The 16,394-nt window shown below is 40.7% G+C and overlaps 1 protein-coding gene across 3 annotated transcripts in view; it reads left to right on the top strand.

The window, feature by feature from the left end:
- The window catches only part of PPP1R21 (protein phosphatase 1 regulatory subunit 21), a 62,864-nt gene that overhangs the window by 43,527 nt on the left and 2,943 nt on the right, over positions 1–16,394 (top strand). The window contains exons 16-21 of one of the 3 annotated variants that reach the window (XM_044918993.1): positions 2,767–2,859; positions 5,851–6,093; positions 11,584–11,616; positions 12,797–12,913; positions 15,080–15,178; positions 16,199–16,327. In XM_044918993.1, the coding sequence (XP_044774928.1) occupies positions 2,767–2,859; positions 5,851–6,093; positions 11,584–11,616; positions 12,797–12,913; positions 15,080–15,178; positions 16,199–16,327 (714 nt within the window). The remainder of the gene's footprint in view (positions 1–2,766; positions 2,860–5,850; positions 6,094–11,583; positions 11,617–12,796; positions 12,914–15,079; positions 15,179–16,198; positions 16,328–16,394) is intronic. The other 2 variants (XM_044918994.1, XM_044918995.1) reach the window with 2 other exon arrangements.

Raw genomic sequence — 16,394 nt, 5'->3', positions numbered from 1 at the left:
GGTGGCTACTATATTCCTTTTAAATACAGCATAGAATTCTATAATATGAATGTTCTGTGGCTCATTTAGGTATTCCCTGTTGGTGGGCATTTAGGTTCATTCCAGTTTTTTACTGTTATGATAATACTGCAGTGGATAACTTTGTAAATGCCTCAGGTACATGTATGGAATATTGAGTAGTAGAATGTTCTAGATCAGTGTGGTTTGCACATTTTAGATTTTAATATTTATTGCAAATTGCCCTTAAGAGTAGCTGTACTGGGGCGCCTGGGTGGCTCAGTCGTTAAGCATCTGCCTTCGGCTCAGGTCATGGTTCCAGGGTCCCGGGATTGAGCCCCGCGTCGGGCTCCCTGCTCCGCGGGAAGCCTGCTTCTCCCTCTCCCACTCCCCCTGCTTGTGTTCCTTCTCTCGCTATCTCTCTCTGTCAAATAAATAAATCTTTAAAAAAAATAAAAATAAAAATAAAAGAGTAGCTGTACTGTTTTACCCTTCTAGCACTGTATAAGGCTACCTATGTCCCTATATTTGTCTAATTAATTTAATTATATGTTTAAGATTAATTTCCCAAAATGGAATTGCTGGTTCAAAGTGTGTGACTCTTTCAAATTTTGGCACATTTCTTCCAGATTGCACTTAAGAAGGTTACCTATTTATAATTTACCAGCAGTAGAAGTATAAATTTAACCCATGAATTTAATATTTATCCATCTCAGAGACAAGAGGTTTCTTACTGTTATTTTAATTTGCAGTTCTTTGCTTATTGAAGTGGAACATCCTTTCATAAAGTTATCGTTTGTATTCATTCTGTCAATTCTCTGTTCACTGTTGACCTATTTTTAGATAGATGTTCCTAATTAGGGTTGAAAGAGCTCCCTATTATACTAAGAATTTTATTTTATTTTTTAGTTTTTTTACAATAAAAATGTTAATCCTGTGTCTGTGTTGGAAGTATTTTCCCCCCAGTTTGCTCTAGTATTTTTTTCAAAATAGAAGTTTTAATTTTTATATCATTAAACCAGTCTTTATGGTGGTGATTCTCAGCCAGGGGTACTTTTCAAGATTACAGAAATGTTCACCTCCATTTTCTTCCATTATTTTCATGGTCTCAGTTTTTAAATTCAAGTCTTTAATCCATCTTGGATTTATTCTGATGTAGGTGTGAAACAGGGAATCTAAGTAGTTATTTTTCTAAATTATTAACTGGTTGTCCTTATAGCGTTTATCTGATAATCTGTCCTTTCTCCATTGACTTAGAAAAATGCACCATTTATCACATAATACATTTTTTGTCTCTACATTTGTCTGTTTCTAGATCTTCTGTACACTTGAAGACAGAAGACAACTGTACTGTTGTCTTCCTTTGTCTGTTTTTTTGGTTTGTTTTGAAAAGTTTTATTGGGGATTTAATTGGCATACAAGAACTGCATATATTTGAAGTATACAATTTGATAGGTTTCGGCATATGTCTGCACCCTTGAAATCATGGTCAAGACAATGCCCCTTAGTAATCTTTTTTTTTTTAAGATTTTATTTATTTATTTATTTGACATAGAGAGAGAGAGCACAAGCAGGGGGAGTGGCAGGCAGAGGCAGAGGGAGAAGCAGGCTCCCCGTAGAGCAGGGAACCCGATGTGGGACCTGATCCCAGGACCCCGGGATCATGTCCTGAGCTGAAGGCAGACGCTGAATCGACTGAGCCACCCAGGTGCCAGCCCCTTAGTAATTTTTACTCCTGCCTCTCTGCCCCCATCTCCTGACAATCTGCTTTTTTTTTTTTTAAATTGAGATGTAAGTGATGTATATTATATAGTTCCAGGTGTACAACATAGTTATTTAACATTTATATACATTATAAAGTGATCACCAAGATAGGTCTAGCTACCATTTGTCACCATACAAAGTTGTTACTTATTATTTATATTCCTTGCGTTGTGTGTTTGCATCCCTGTGCCTTATTTATTTTATAACTGAAAGTTTGTACCTTTTAATCCCCTGTCCCTATTTTGCCCATCTTCCCACTCCCCTTCCACCCAGCAACCATCTGATTGTTCTCTGTATCTGAGTCTGTTTCTGGTTTTTTTTTGTTTTGTTTTGTTTTGTTGTTTAGATTTCACATAGAAGTGAAATCATATGGTATTCGGTACAAGTCCCTATGGCTTTAGTTAGTGTAGATTATAACTGGAATGACAAGTCCCTCTTCATTATTTTTCTTTAAAAAAGTTCCTTGTCGGGGCGCCTGGGTGGCTCAGTTGTTAAGCGTCTGCCTTCGGCTCAGGTCATGATCCCAGAGTCCTGGGATCAAGCCCCACATCGGGCTCCCTGCTCAGCAGGGAGCCTGCTTCTCCCTCTCCCACTCCCCTTACTTGTGTTCCCTCTCTCGCTGTGTCTCTCTCTGTCAAATAAATAAAATCTTTAAAAAAAAAAAAAAAGTTCCTTGTCTGGGATGCCTGGGGGGGGCTCAGTCGGTTAAGCGGCTGCCTTCGGCCCGGGTCATGATCCCAGGATCCTGGGATCGAGTCCCACATCGGGCGCCTTGTTCAGCAGGGAGCCTGCTTCTCCCTCTCTCTCCCTCTGCTTGTGCTCTCTCTGTCAAATAAATAAAATCTAAAAAAAAAAAAATTCCTTGTCACATTAGTAAATGAAGTAGTGTATGTTGGTGTGTATCTGAATTTATTATTGAACCCCACTTAGGATTCTTATATGTGTAGGTAGAATCAGGGAATGATATGAACTTTTTCTTGAATTCTTATGATGCTTTTTCCATAGCCCCTTGTGGAGTCTGTGCCTTACGAAGAAGCACTGGCAAACCGCCGGGTCCTTCTTAGCTCTACGGAAAGTCGAGAAGGCCTTGCCCAACAGGTATGGTGCCTGGCAAATCATGCCACTTGTTAAAAGAGCATAAATGTTAAATCCCCTGGAAAAGGCTTTTAACACAGAACAATTTAAAAGGTTATATAAGTAAACATGTAAAATTAGTGGTTTAACACATGCTAAAAAGCACCATAAGCATAATTCACTGAAGAACGTTTGTTGATACTCTAAATAAGTCATCTTGATTCAGTTGGTGGTATAACTGCCACTAAAGTAATATCAACACACTTGGGACACGGTGATTCTTTTTTTCTCTAGGCACTAGATTTAGATGTCGGGAATAATAAGGCAAAAAGGGGGGAGGAGCTAGAGACTCCGTTATTTTTATTTCTTAAATGATCAGGAAGGGAAATTTCCAATGTTCAGTTAGTTGGGCAGTTGAACTTGGGGGTTAGGGGGAGGTAGGAGGGACTAACTTTTCCAGAAGTTGGTGCCCGCTGACACTGGTTTAGCTTTTGTCAGAGACTTACTCCCTTCAACAGCAGGCTTGCTTTAAGTTTTGGAAGTATTTATCTTAAAAGACAGTGCAAATAAATTCACCTGAGACTTTATTTTGTCCATACTGGCACATATCACTTATCTTTTTGACATTAATATGCTAGGATGTTGGAACTGAAAACTTAATTCAGAGAGTAATTCCTGAAAAACAAAATTCCTGGGATAAACAATAAGATGGAGAACACTTTAAAAATTGATTTTCCATTTTCTTCTTATTTTATCAAGAAAAGTAAGGCTCCAAGAAAGTAAGCAGCTTTTACCCAACGTAACTAGTAAGTGGGGAGAGCTGTCTGGCTTCAGAGCTGTTGCTTTTCCCACTCTGCCGTTGACCAGCTGCAGGCTAGTCTGATAAGCACTGGGCGTCACTTCCTGCCTCTCTGCACTGAGGATAATATCTGCCTTTCAGGGTCGTGGAAGGATTAATTGAGCCAAGGCGAGGCAGTGTGATACAGTGAAAAGAATCAGAGTTGTGAGCCAGACAGATGGGGTCCCGATCCTTGCTTTGCCATTTGCTAGCTTAGCAGGTGGTTCAGCTGCTGGGAGCTTTAGTTCGGTTCTTTGAGAAATGAGAATTGAAGGACTGGGAGGCTTCAGTGGGTTAATGTCAGGAAAGTACCATGAACAGTGTCTGCTGCTTGGTAATTGCTCAGCCATGATAGTTGGTAAAACATTTGGAACTCACTGCAAGCTTGCTTTTTTTTTTTTTTAAAGATTTTATTTATTTATTTGACAGAGAGAGAGATAGCGAGAGCAGTAACACAAGCAGGGGGAATGGGAGAGGGAGAAGCAGGCTTCTTGCCGAGCAGGGAGCCCGATGTGGGACTCGATCCCAGGACCCTGGGATCATGACCTGAGCCGAAGGCAGACGCTTAACGACTGAGCCACCCAGGCGCCCTGCAAGCTTGCTTTTATTTTCATGTAATTCTCAAACTTTTATTTGTCCTGAGAATTAGTTTTTTAAACTTCTTATTGAATGGAATATAACATACTTAAAAAAAAGTATACAAATACTTAATGTATAGTTGACCCTTGAACAACATGGGGGTTAGGGGCATTGACACCCCCCCCCTCGTGCACTCAATAATCCATATAGAACTCTTGACTCCCCCAAAACTTAACTACTGTTGACTGGAAGGCCCACTAAGGGCATAAATAGCTGATTAATAAATATTTTGTATATTATGTGTATTATATACCACATTCTTACAATAAAGTAAGCTAGGGAAAAGATGTTATTAACAAAATCATAAGGAAGAGAAAATACGTTAATAGTTCTGTACTGTATGTATTGAAACAAATCCTTGTATAAGTGGATCCACGTAGTTCAAACCTGGGTTGTTCAAGGGTCAACTATATATATAGCCCAGTGAATTTTCACAAGTAAACATACTGATGTAACTAGCACCTTAGATAAATTTTTTTAAAAAGAACATTTCTTTATGTAAAGTATACCTTTAAAAAAAATTGCCAGAAGCCTTCCTTGTGCCCGTTTCCAGTTATTCTCCTTGCCTCCAAAGAGATCCATCATCCTACACTCTAAGATTAGTGTAAAAATTCAGTAAATGGACTTTTCATTAAATGAGGTTATATAACATATATTCTTTCAGGTCTGGCTTCTTTTGTCCAATGTATTTGTAATACTCATCCGTGTTATATGTAATTGTGATCTGTCCATTTTCATTGTTGTTGAGTATTCTATTGTGAGTAGGCAGTATTCTTTTTTACGGCCTAAGGAGTGTTTGGGTGGTTTCAGGTGTTTGGCTATCCTGGTGCTCCTGTGAGCATCCTTACACATGTCTCTGGTAAATATGCACACTGTTCTGTCGGGGATACACCTGGAAGTAGAATTGCTGGGGCATAGGATAGGATGTCATCAGCTTTAAAGATCCAGCCAAACAGTTTTTTAAAGTGTTTGTCCCAAATTCCAGTCCTCCCAGCACTAGATGGTAGTTCCAAATGCTCCACAAACATGCCCACCTTTGTATTTTCTATCTTTTTAGTTGTAATCATGTGGGTGGTTTTAAATTGCTTTTTCTTGATAGTGACATTGAATACCTTCTTTTTTTATGTTTTTAGTCTTGTTCAGTGTCTGTTCAGGTCTTTTTTTTTTTTTTTCCTATTTTTCTACTGGGTTGTCCCATCTTTTTCTTATAATTTGTAGAAGTTCTTTATATATTCTAGATAATAGTCCTCTGTTGGGTACATGCTTTGCAGATGCCTTCCATTTTGTGGCTTTCCTTTACACTCTCTTAATGATAGCTTTTGATGAATAGAGATTCTTAATTTTACTCTCCACTCTCTCAGTTTCTGTTTGTGCTTTTTGTATCTTGTTCAGTATTTCCTTTTCCGTGTTTAACAATCAGGCTTTTTTGTTTTTACTTCTGGGAGGTAGTTGGGGTTGATGTTCTGTGAAGCCTTTCTTGAGCCACTAAGTTTTATCTGCATCATCCTCTAAGGTGCAGAACTCTGTTGCTTTTCAAGGTTCAGCAGAGTTTGGAAAAGATCTCTAAACTGGAGCAGGAAAAAGAACATTGGATGTTGGAAGCACAGTTAGCCAAAATCAAGCTGGAGAAAGAAAACCAGCGAATTGCAGATAAGCTGAGGAGTACGAGCAGTGGACAGGCGCTCGGGCTGGCCCAGGAAAATGCCACCGGCGTGAATGCGGCGGGCCGGGAAGAAGCCTCAGCCAAGGCTGTGCTGGAGCCTGCTCACAGCACCAGTCTGGTAAGTGTCTTCTTTTGTAATGCCAGTTGGTAAGGACTTAACCTAGTGTTTGGTGTGAACCATCGAAATTACATGTCAGTGTGGGCATCTGGTGGCTTAGTCAGTTAAACGTCTGACTCTTGATTTCGACTCAGGTCATGATCTCAGGGATGTGAGATCAAGCCCTGCGTTGGGCTCTGCGCTGGGCATGGAGCCTGCTTATGATTCTCTCTCTCCCTTTCCCTCTGTCCCTTACCAGCCCTGCCTCTTAAATAAATAAATAACTAACTAACTAACTAACTAACTAACTAACTAACTAACTAACTAACAGGTCAGTCAGTGTAAAACAGGTATAATCCACACATACCAGAAAAAGCAAGTGGTAAGCAGGATGCCTCCTTCAAAAAGCTATTCCATTATATTTCCTTTGATTTTGCATGAGACTTCCCCATGGTGAGGACTGTATTCCTGGAAAAGGTCTACTAAGTCAAATTTAAGGTGATTTTGTTTTTCCATAGAAACATTTGTTTTTGGTTGTTGTTGTTTTTGTTTTTTAAATTTTATTTTATTGTTATGTTAATTACCATACATTACATCATTAGTTTTTGATGTAGTGTTCCATGATTCATTGTTTGCGTATAACACCCAGTGTTCCATTCGATACGTGCCCTCCTTAATACCCATCACCCGGCTAACCCATCCCCCCACCCCCCTCCCCTCTAGAACCCTCAGTTTGTTTCTCAAGAGTCCATAGTCTCTCATGGTTCATCCCATAGAAACATTTGTAATATGGGTTATGTTTCTGAACAAGGGCTTGAATGTCTACCTTTTCATAGAAATGGCCACGTATACCATTTTAAACTAATTACATGATTCCTAAACAGTATAAAGTTTCACAACATATATATAATACAGAAACCCATCAGGTTATCTTACAACCTTATATTTCTTTCGTTCTTTTTTTTTTAAGATTTTATTTTTTATTTATTTGACAGGGAGAGAGAGCACAAGCAGGGGGAGTAGGAGAGGGAGAAGCAGGCTCCCTGCTGAGTAGGGAACCTGATGCGGGGCTCGATACCAGGATCCTGGGATCATGACCTAAGCCGAAGGCAGTTGCTTAACTGACTGAGCCACCCAGGCGCCCCAATATACAGATGTTTCTTAAACTTTTCCCCCCCAACTTTCTGTATGTTTGGAACTTTTCTTAATAAAATATGGGGAGAAAAAAAGAATTAAAATTTTTAGAAAAGCAAGAAAACAAGCTGAACTTCTCAGGGTTTTGACTTGTGTGGACACCATGCTCACAGGATGATCCTATAGTGACTCCCTGGTCCCAGGTCTGAGTCCCAGACACGAGTCCTGCACGTTGCCTCTGGCTAGGGGAAGCGGACTGACTGCCTAGGGGCACATTCAACACACATAGCAGGATGTTGACATCTGTTCAGGTGTCTTTGGGTTTCCCTTCAGAGTCTGTCTCATTGATCTGGTCAGACCTTTCTCCCTCTGGTCGGATTTCTTCTTTCAACCCCCTCTCTTTCTGCTTCCCTGTATCTGTTCCTTCCCTCGGCTTTCACTTGCGCTAGCAGTGGAGTTGCTTGGGTGGCCAGGGAGTAACTTGGACCAGACCAGCCAGGAAGAGTGCTCATACAACAGTGATGTAGTGATCGTGCTCTGGCGCTGGCACTGCGGACCTTGGGCACGTTAACTCAGGCAGTTCTCTCACAGGTCCTACAATATTGTAGGTACTGTCATCTTTATTTTGTAGATGAGACTGGGGGACAGAGAGGTGAAATAACTCAGCTGAAGTCACACCCTTGGTAAGTGATGGAACTAGGATGGAATCCAAGGTATCTGGGGCCATACTCCCCTCCCCTCTTAACTGTGGCCTTGTGCTCTGATGATTGGTGTCAGAAAACAGATCAGCTGACATAAAGTCATTTGTTTACTGCTTGCCTTCCTTGAAGTGCTGGGAGTTGGCAACATTGGTGTATTTGAGTCATTAATGTCACTTGCTGAAAGTTCAGGCCTGTCTTTATTTGAACATCTTCAATGGCAAGCATGGTTATTAGGTATGTAAGTGAGAAGGATTTCCAGGGACATGGGAAACCTTTAGTGCTGAGCACTGTTGGGCCATGAGTGATGATGTGATTTGTGTTTGGTGAGTTTGGAAGTCACTACTTTCAGTAGTCTGTCCAATTAGCATGTGTGTACATGGCCTTGACTTCTTCTGTTCACATCTCTTAAGGGTCTCTTTCCTCCCACCCAGCTCATAAGGTGCTATCAAAGTAATTTTCCTAGAGTATATTACGATTATGTACTCTCTTGTTTTTAGACTTCTGGTGGCTCCCTGTTATCTATAGAATATAATCCACTCACTTGTTTGGCATTCTCGGTCTGTGGATACCTTTTCCAGACTACCTTTCTTGCCCTGTCTTCTACATCTCTTTGTACAAAGCCAAACTGAGCTCTTCGCTGATAACATTCTTTGCATTTTTGCTTCCCTGTCTTCGTTCAAGCTGTTTCTTTTGATATCTGTTCATCCATAACCCCTATCACCTGTATACTCACAAGCTTTTGCCTTCCAACTCCTCTTTCCTTCTCCTTGACTTTCTTGAATTCAGAATTCTACCCATGATTTCAGGTACAGCTGAGGTGCCACAGTTTCCGTGAACCCCAGTTTTGGGTGTTGTCTATGATGGTCAGGATTAGAGAACCAAGACATGATTGGCCTCCTTTCCTTTTTCACAGTAGGTCTTTGTTGCTTTCAATCTAAGGGAGCACAGGCATGGGTAGACATCTGTGGAGTGCTGTGGGGTCACAGAGGAGGCCGCTGGAGGGCACAGGGAGGATGGCACAGAAGAGGTAACATGAATGGGTTTCAAAAGTGAACAGGAGTCCAAGGCAGCAGAAGAGTATTTCAGGCCAGGAGAAGGGTCTCACCATGTAACTCTTCCATCCTGTACGTGGAGGATTCCTGCCAAAAACAGCCTGGAGACCATTGAGATAAAAAAGTGATGGTGTTTTCTGCTTTCCTTGATGTTTCTCCTTTTCAGCCTTTCTTTTATCCTCCTGTCCCCACCTGCCCTTAGTGAACTTATTGAACTAAGTACGCAGCTCTGTGTGTCCTTCCTTTCGGGTGTCCGGAGCAAGTCTGTGCCCATTTTAAAATTAACTGACTAACGAAGCTCATCTTACAAGCCCTCAGAAGATTAGTTTGGTTCAAGCACCTCGGGACTGAAAAAGTTACATCATATAGAAATACTATTTCTAACCCTGTGGCACTTCAATAGTTGAATGCATAGTATTTGTCATTAAAATACCTAATAGTGTAATTTGATCTTTTAGCCACCTGCCGATTTATCGTAATAAAAGATGGCAGTAACCTCAGGAAAGGAAAAGCACAGAATAATACAAATTTCTGATTCTTGCTGGAATTAAAAAGCACTCGTAGAATTTTAAATGTTTTATGTATAGAGAGAGTACATGTACACTGTAGATAATTAAAAACTACAGAAGTGTAAGAGAAGAAAAAAGTTGACATGCTCCTGAATACCCAAGCAACTACCGTTAACGTTTTCCTGCAGAATTTCACACATGGTTGATATTGTGCTATATAAAATTTTCAAACCTTTTAGGAGCCTGGCCACAAACATTTATCATATTATCAGAAATCTGTATAAACTTAGTTGTTGATTGCATAGTATTCTACATAAAATATACCTTAGTTTGCCTATATGTGGACATTGGTTATAATTTTTACTATTTTAAATACCATCTTCTTTTATGCATAAGGTTTTTTTCTGCATCTTAGATGATGTCTTTGGGATGTAAATCTCAGGGTTAGAGTTTACTAGGTCAAAAGGCGTGAATGTTTTAGAGTTTCTTGACCTTTTAATGCCAAATTGTTTTCTAAAAAGGCTGTATCAGGGCACCTGGGTGGCTCAGTCGTTAAGTGTCTGCCTTCGGCTCAGGTCATGATCCCAGCGTCCTGGGATCAAGCCCCGTATCGGGCTCCCTGCTCCGCGGGAAGCCTGCTTCTCCCTCTCCCACTGCCCCCACTTGTGTTCCCTCTCTCGCTGTGTCTCTCTCTGTCAAATAAATAAATAAAAAATAAAATAAAATAAATAAAAAGGCTGTATCAGTTTACACTCCCATTAGCATCATATGAGAAAATGTTGAAATTATGTACATTAAGTTTTCCTTCCATTTTTTTTTTTTTTTAAAGATTTTATTTATTTGCGAGAGAGAGAATGAGAGACAGAGAGCATGAGAGGGAGGAGAGTCAGAGGGAGAAGCAGACTCCCTGCCGAGCAGGGAGCCCGATGCGGGACTCGATCCAGGGACTCTGGGATCATGACCTGAGGCGAAGGCAGTCGCTTAACCAACTGAGCCACCCAGGCGCCCAAGTTTTCCTTCCATTTATATAATACCTTTTCTTTGTGGGTCTGTGTGCTGTAACACATTCTCAGATTGTAACCTGGGAGTCAGGGGATAAGGGTGGGGAGGCAGAATATAGATGCACACTCAGAGTTTCTTTTGCCAAATGTAGTCTAGTCGTATTTAAATATATAAAATTAAATGGTTGGCGTGTTACCACAGACAGTTTTTAACTAAAAGAGAAAGACTAATTGCTACTTCTGCTTCAGTGAGTAGAAAATTATGGTTCTTTAAAAAAAAAGTCTTATAAATGATCCTTTTTACAGCTAGGTGGGCATGACATTCATTAGCATACACTCAGTTGATATACGGTTCACTGTTAAGAGTAATACTCTTGAGGAGATGATTTAGAATCTGTGAAAACTGTTTATTGGGTGTCATCTGTGAGAGTATCAGAATCCACTGAAGCTGAGTTTCTACGTTTCCTTAAGTTATTATGCCCAAGCACATGCCTTTCCACCTTGGACAGTAACCTGAAATCATTATTCATGACTCTCTGTTTTTGAAATCTTAATCCACAAAAGCAAGCTTTAAACAACTTGGCAGTACATTTTCTTTTTCATTAATTTAAATCTGAAGTGTGAATACTTACTAATGTCATAACATTGTATCAAAACATATATTTCTTCTTTCTCCTTTTGAACTTTAAATAGAGTGTTATTTGTGTTTTCTGTTTGGAATGTTCAGTTGTTATGGTCACCATAAAACTGTCTTTACCGCTCCTTGTCTACTGCTTTGGAAATAGGCATAGAAATGACGAGATGAGTCAAAGCTGTTCTTCCTCTTTCTCTTCCCAGGCAGTTTTTGGGTTTCAGTGAAAAGAACTACAGCATTTTGATAGGAAATAGTGATCGTTATCCATTACTGCCTCATGACGGAAGTAGGGAACGCAGTTAGCTCTCTGTAGGTACAGCTTCCTGGTAGGTAGAAGACCAGACAGGTGATCTTCTAGGTCTGCACTCATGCACTTAAACACAGTGTGAACTGAGGAGAGAAAGTATTACAAGTGTTGCAGCTATTGTGTTGGAAGTGAAAACAGTCTGTTCTAAAGCTTTTTTTCCTCTTATGTTCTAGATTGGGATTTTAACCAGGACATCTGACAATGAGGTAATGTGTGCTTGGCGTCACGTTTGTTTGTAAATATTTGGCTGTGTGTTTATTCACAAAGTCCTGCAGAAGTCAGCCTTGTCAAATTGTTTTCTGACGTTTCTAGCAAATGTGGAGCCAGTGTTTTTCTCCTCCATCCGTGGATCCATGTTGCTTTTCTTTCTGGTTCTACTTTAACTGTCACCAACAAATTATAGCCTGTTTTTGTAATTGCCTTGTTGAATGACTTGGCTTGGCGGTTTGACAGGGTGTGGTGGGAGCCTGGCCAGCAGCTTGGCTGGCATCCTGCGTGAGGCTGGAGGCATCAGCCCTCCCAGTGGGCAGGCTGGGGAACAGGGCTTCTCAGGGCCTTGACCAACAGTGTGCTTGTGAGTTCTTCCCACCCCTCAAGTGAGGGAACCCAGGTCAGATTTGGCTTTTGAGTTTGGAAGTATTATAAAATGTAACTTTATAAATAACCACTCAAGGAACATTGAAGTTCTTCAGCTTTCTACTCGGTGTGACAAGCTGGTAAACACAGTTCCAGTAGGTTGGTAAACTCTTTGATTTCCTTATTGGCCTTTTACTTTAGGTAATCTTGAACTTCTATGTATGTTTTTAAATTAAACTCTATAGCATACCATTGCTAGAGTAACTAGAAGAAACATTGGTCTGGGGCAAGGGCTGTAAACTGTTCATTATAGAAATAGTGTAATTGGTTAGTGTGTTTAAGAGTATTAGAACCATCTTAAGATAATTTGGGGGAAAAAAAAGAATGTTTGGCTTTTAGGGGTTCTAGTAAATGCTCCCTGTCCTGTGCCTTCTCCAACTGAGAGGGGGATGCAGGTGTCTGACGGATGGGGATTTTGAAGGCCAGGTTTGTGGCTTGTCAAAGCGGATGGAGGGACATGGCCCCAAAGGTCGTGGGCCTCCCAGTACTTCACTTCTGCTCTGTTCTTTTGAAGCCACAACCTTGTTCTGACATAGGCAGGATGCTGAATAAGAGAAATGTGGAATATACATTTACCTGGTTTGTCTGAAGTTTCTTCGAGGGGTAGGGAAGCTATGATTCCCCATCAGATTTCACATGAAAATGTACAAAATGTTGTCTTTTTTCCTTCTTCTAGAGTGATGGTCATCTTTTCTAGAACTGCTTCATTTCACTGGCATTTATTTACTTAGTTCTGTGTGCTCTGTTTAGCTTTCAGATGTGGAATCTCGTGAAGACTTAATTAAAAATCACTACATGGCCAGGATAGTGGAGCTGACTTCTCAACTACAGCTGGCTGACAGTAAGTCAGTGCACTTTTATGCTGAGGTGAGTGGAGAGGGAATTTGATTTGGTGGCTTTTCCCAGTCCGGGCAGGAATTAGGTCACCATCCAGGTCCCCTGCTGTTCACTGGAAGACAGATGTCTGTGTCTGTGCATCCATGTGAATTTGGTTGGAGTTCATATTGATTGGCCTATATCCAATCAAAAATCTTCATTTCAATAAATATAGGACTGATTTGTCATTTCCAGGTTACCGAAAGATAGTTGAGAGACTTCTAGGTCGCCTTTCCTGTGGTCCCATCACAGATGTTCGAGTGATTACTTGTTTTAGAGAATTACAGGCAGGTAGACATTCACAAGTCAAGGAATTTTCATGCAAAGAAATTAAAAAGCAAAATATGCCTGGTTCTTCTTCTTTTTTTAAGACTCTTTAATTTCTAAGTGACAAGTTGTAGAAATGAGGCCCTATAAATGATGAAATGAAAAATGTTAAATGTTTTAAGCCTTTGTTATATAATCTTAGTTTTTGTTACATTTTCTTCTTCCCTAACCAAATAATTCATTTTCTTAGGAGAATTAGAAAAACACTATGCAAGATACTCAATAAAATAATACACAGTTCATTAATTACAAGGGAGAAAATGAAGGAAGAAAGTACAGAAATCAGAGTACAAGACAAATGATAAGATAGAATGGCTGTCGCTCAACATATAAGAATACCTGTAAGGTATCTGATTTAAAACTTTCAAAGGTCAGTTACAGATGGCAGACGGAGAATTATGATGCTTTAAGTTGTTAAAGAACTTGAGAAAGAAAAGACAGCACCCTTTATTGGGACTGCGTGATTTTTCTCCTGTACTGCGGACTTGGAGAGGTTGATGGGAGGCCGGTTGCTCAAAGTGGAGAGGGGCTTTGCTGCTTCTTCCCTGCTGAAATAAATGATGTCTTTAGCTCCGTGTTGCTCACCAGCTGCCATTACCTCCTTCTTTGGTAACAGCTGGTTGCGCTGTAGAAAATCCTCCAGTGTGACCTCAGGGCTGAGCTTCTGAGCCTGGGAGTCCTGTCCTTGTCTGGGTCCCTAACTGCCTTCTGAGGTATCTTCTCAGGCTTGATTGCCATCGCCCTGAAGACCCATACCTTGCAAAACTCTCTCCCTCTGTTTCAGGTGTGGTGCTGAGCACATAGTAGATGTTTGGTTAATAGATGGTGGTTGATTTGACTGGCAGAACTTTCCTGAAATTCTCTTGTGAGGAATGAAATGAGTAGCTGGGGAGTATCTGAGGCTCTTTTATTTCCAAGAGATTTGCTTGTCTTGGTAAATGTCTTCAGCACAATGTGCTACAAGAATTTCTACATTGTCCTAGTTTTTCCTTGTTTATAAACAGGAAGTGGTGACCCCCTCCATATGACTTTACTGGAATGGTTAGTCTGAGTGTCTGATGTCGACACAGATTCAGATGTGTCTCGACAGATCCTCCTTGTCAAAGTCGCCTGGCCTTATCAGAAAGTGTAGCAAGCCTTTTAATGGCACACCATCTTTGAATAGTGAGAAACAGAATTTTTCTTTCTTCTTCTTGATCAGCTCTGTCTCTGGGTAGCCTAGCTTTGGTAGAACCCCAAAGAAAGCACTGGGATCTTTGCATTCCTGCACTCACTTCGTCCTCCCCGTAGAGGGAGCCTAATCTGTAGCCTGGGGCTGTAAAGCTTTTATTGTTCTGTAACGTGGTCTCTAATAGAGGACTTAAAACACAAGAAAAGTGCCTTAGGATTCATCTTGCATGGTCAGATGCCATTGATAACTTTTGAAATAACCACTTCTGTTCTCATCCAGTGTGAGTATAAATGAATCCTGGGTAAATGTATAAAAACTTCTTAAGGGGCGTGCCTGGCTGGCTCAGTCAGTATTATGTGCCGCTCTTGATCTTGGGGTTGTGAGTTCAAGCCCCACGTTGGATGTAGAGATTACTTAAAAATTAAATCTTAAAAAAAAAAAAACAGCAGAAAAACTTCTTAAGTTGTTTGTAACTACTGGTCATCAGGCTAGAGCTAGGAGAAACCTTGACGAGCTTGGGTTGGTAGATTTTTTTCCTTATTAAAGTGGTGTGAGGGGGACCACATCTTATGTGTACTCCAGTGTGTGGTACAGGCCTGAAGTGAATTTGGTTTGGGGAAATGCCCTCTGAGGTCATGGGATGTTTTCTGATTTAACAGTGCCGAGCGCTCTCGAAGAGACTGGCCTTGGCTGAAAAGTCTAAAGAGGCACTGACAGAAGAGATGAAAGTAGCGGGTCAGAGCATCAGCAGACTTCAGGTGGGTTCAGAAGTGCTCCCTTCACGGGGTTCATATGGTTTTCTCTGGAAGTTCTGGGGCGGCAGGGTCAGCATTTCCTTTCCAAAGTAGTGGTGTTCACCCTCTAGACATACATTTTTCCAACCAGTTTATTTCTAACTCATTTTAAAGTAATATTTATGTCAGGCAGAAAGTTGTATATGGCTTGTTTCTCTGACTTGATTTTACTTTCAAGAGCTTTGTAGTCAGCATTTCCTTAAATGATACTTACGGCCCCACCCCCACCCCCCTCCTCGCTAATCCCTGTCATGGTGGGCTGGACACTTGTTCTGTTCACATGACTCTGTTCCTTCTCTTTACTGTTTCATAAAACTGGCCTAACCTGAAAGCTAGGGCAGCAAAATAATCTTCCTTACTCACTGCTTTGTTTTGAAGCCTTGTTTCCAGAAAGCCTCTATTAAATATAAACATGATACAGGTGGAGAAAAAATACATTAGCACGGTAACACCTGCTTCCTCCTAGTTTCAGATTAGTTTATCAGATTAGCTAGGAGCACAGGATTAGATTTTAAGGGGCTGGAGAGAGCAGAGAGATGGGAAGCCAGACAAAGGTGCTTCTTCCAGGGAGGGTCCTGCCCTGAGGGCTGAGGGCCTTGAGCCAGTAGGTACTGGGCTGGTGGGAATGTGCCAGAGACAGACTTGCCCACCTCACCAAAGGCTCTGGAAAACCCGAAGGGATTTGGAAAAATAATGTAGCGCTTTTGTTTTTTTGTGACAGTTTTATACCTGATGTAGGACAGTCTTTTTGCAAAGAGATTCAGAACATATTTTGCAGGCTGAAAAGAAAACCTTCCCCCCTATTTGTTTTAATTTTGTGCTCTTATTAGGCCTGTGGCTTGTCCTTCATGTTAATTGATCAGATAGGCCATCTTGATAGGTTGCTTTTCTCAAATTCCTTCTATAAATTAAAAAAGCTTTGGAGTGGTGTGACTAGTGGGGTTTTGATTTTTCTTTTTTTCCCTCTGTTCCTTTGCCATTTAGGATGAGCTGACAACTACCAAGAGGAGTTATGAGGATCAGTTAAGTATGATGAGTGACCACCTATGCAGCATGAACGAGACATTATCTAAACAGAGAGAAGAGATTGACACACTGAAGATGTCCAGTAAGGTAGGGGAGGAGAAGGAGGGAGTCTCTCTGCAATATAATATTTAATATGTAATGTATTTAATATAAG

Source organism: Neomonachus schauinslandi, chromosome 10 (assembly GCF_002201575.2).
Source record: "Neomonachus schauinslandi chromosome 10, ASM220157v2, whole genome shotgun sequence".
In the NCBI taxonomy this organism is placed as follows: domain Eukaryota; kingdom Metazoa; phylum Chordata; class Mammalia; order Carnivora; family Phocidae; genus Neomonachus; species Neomonachus schauinslandi.
This window is presented reverse-complemented; position numbering and strand designations above follow the sequence as displayed.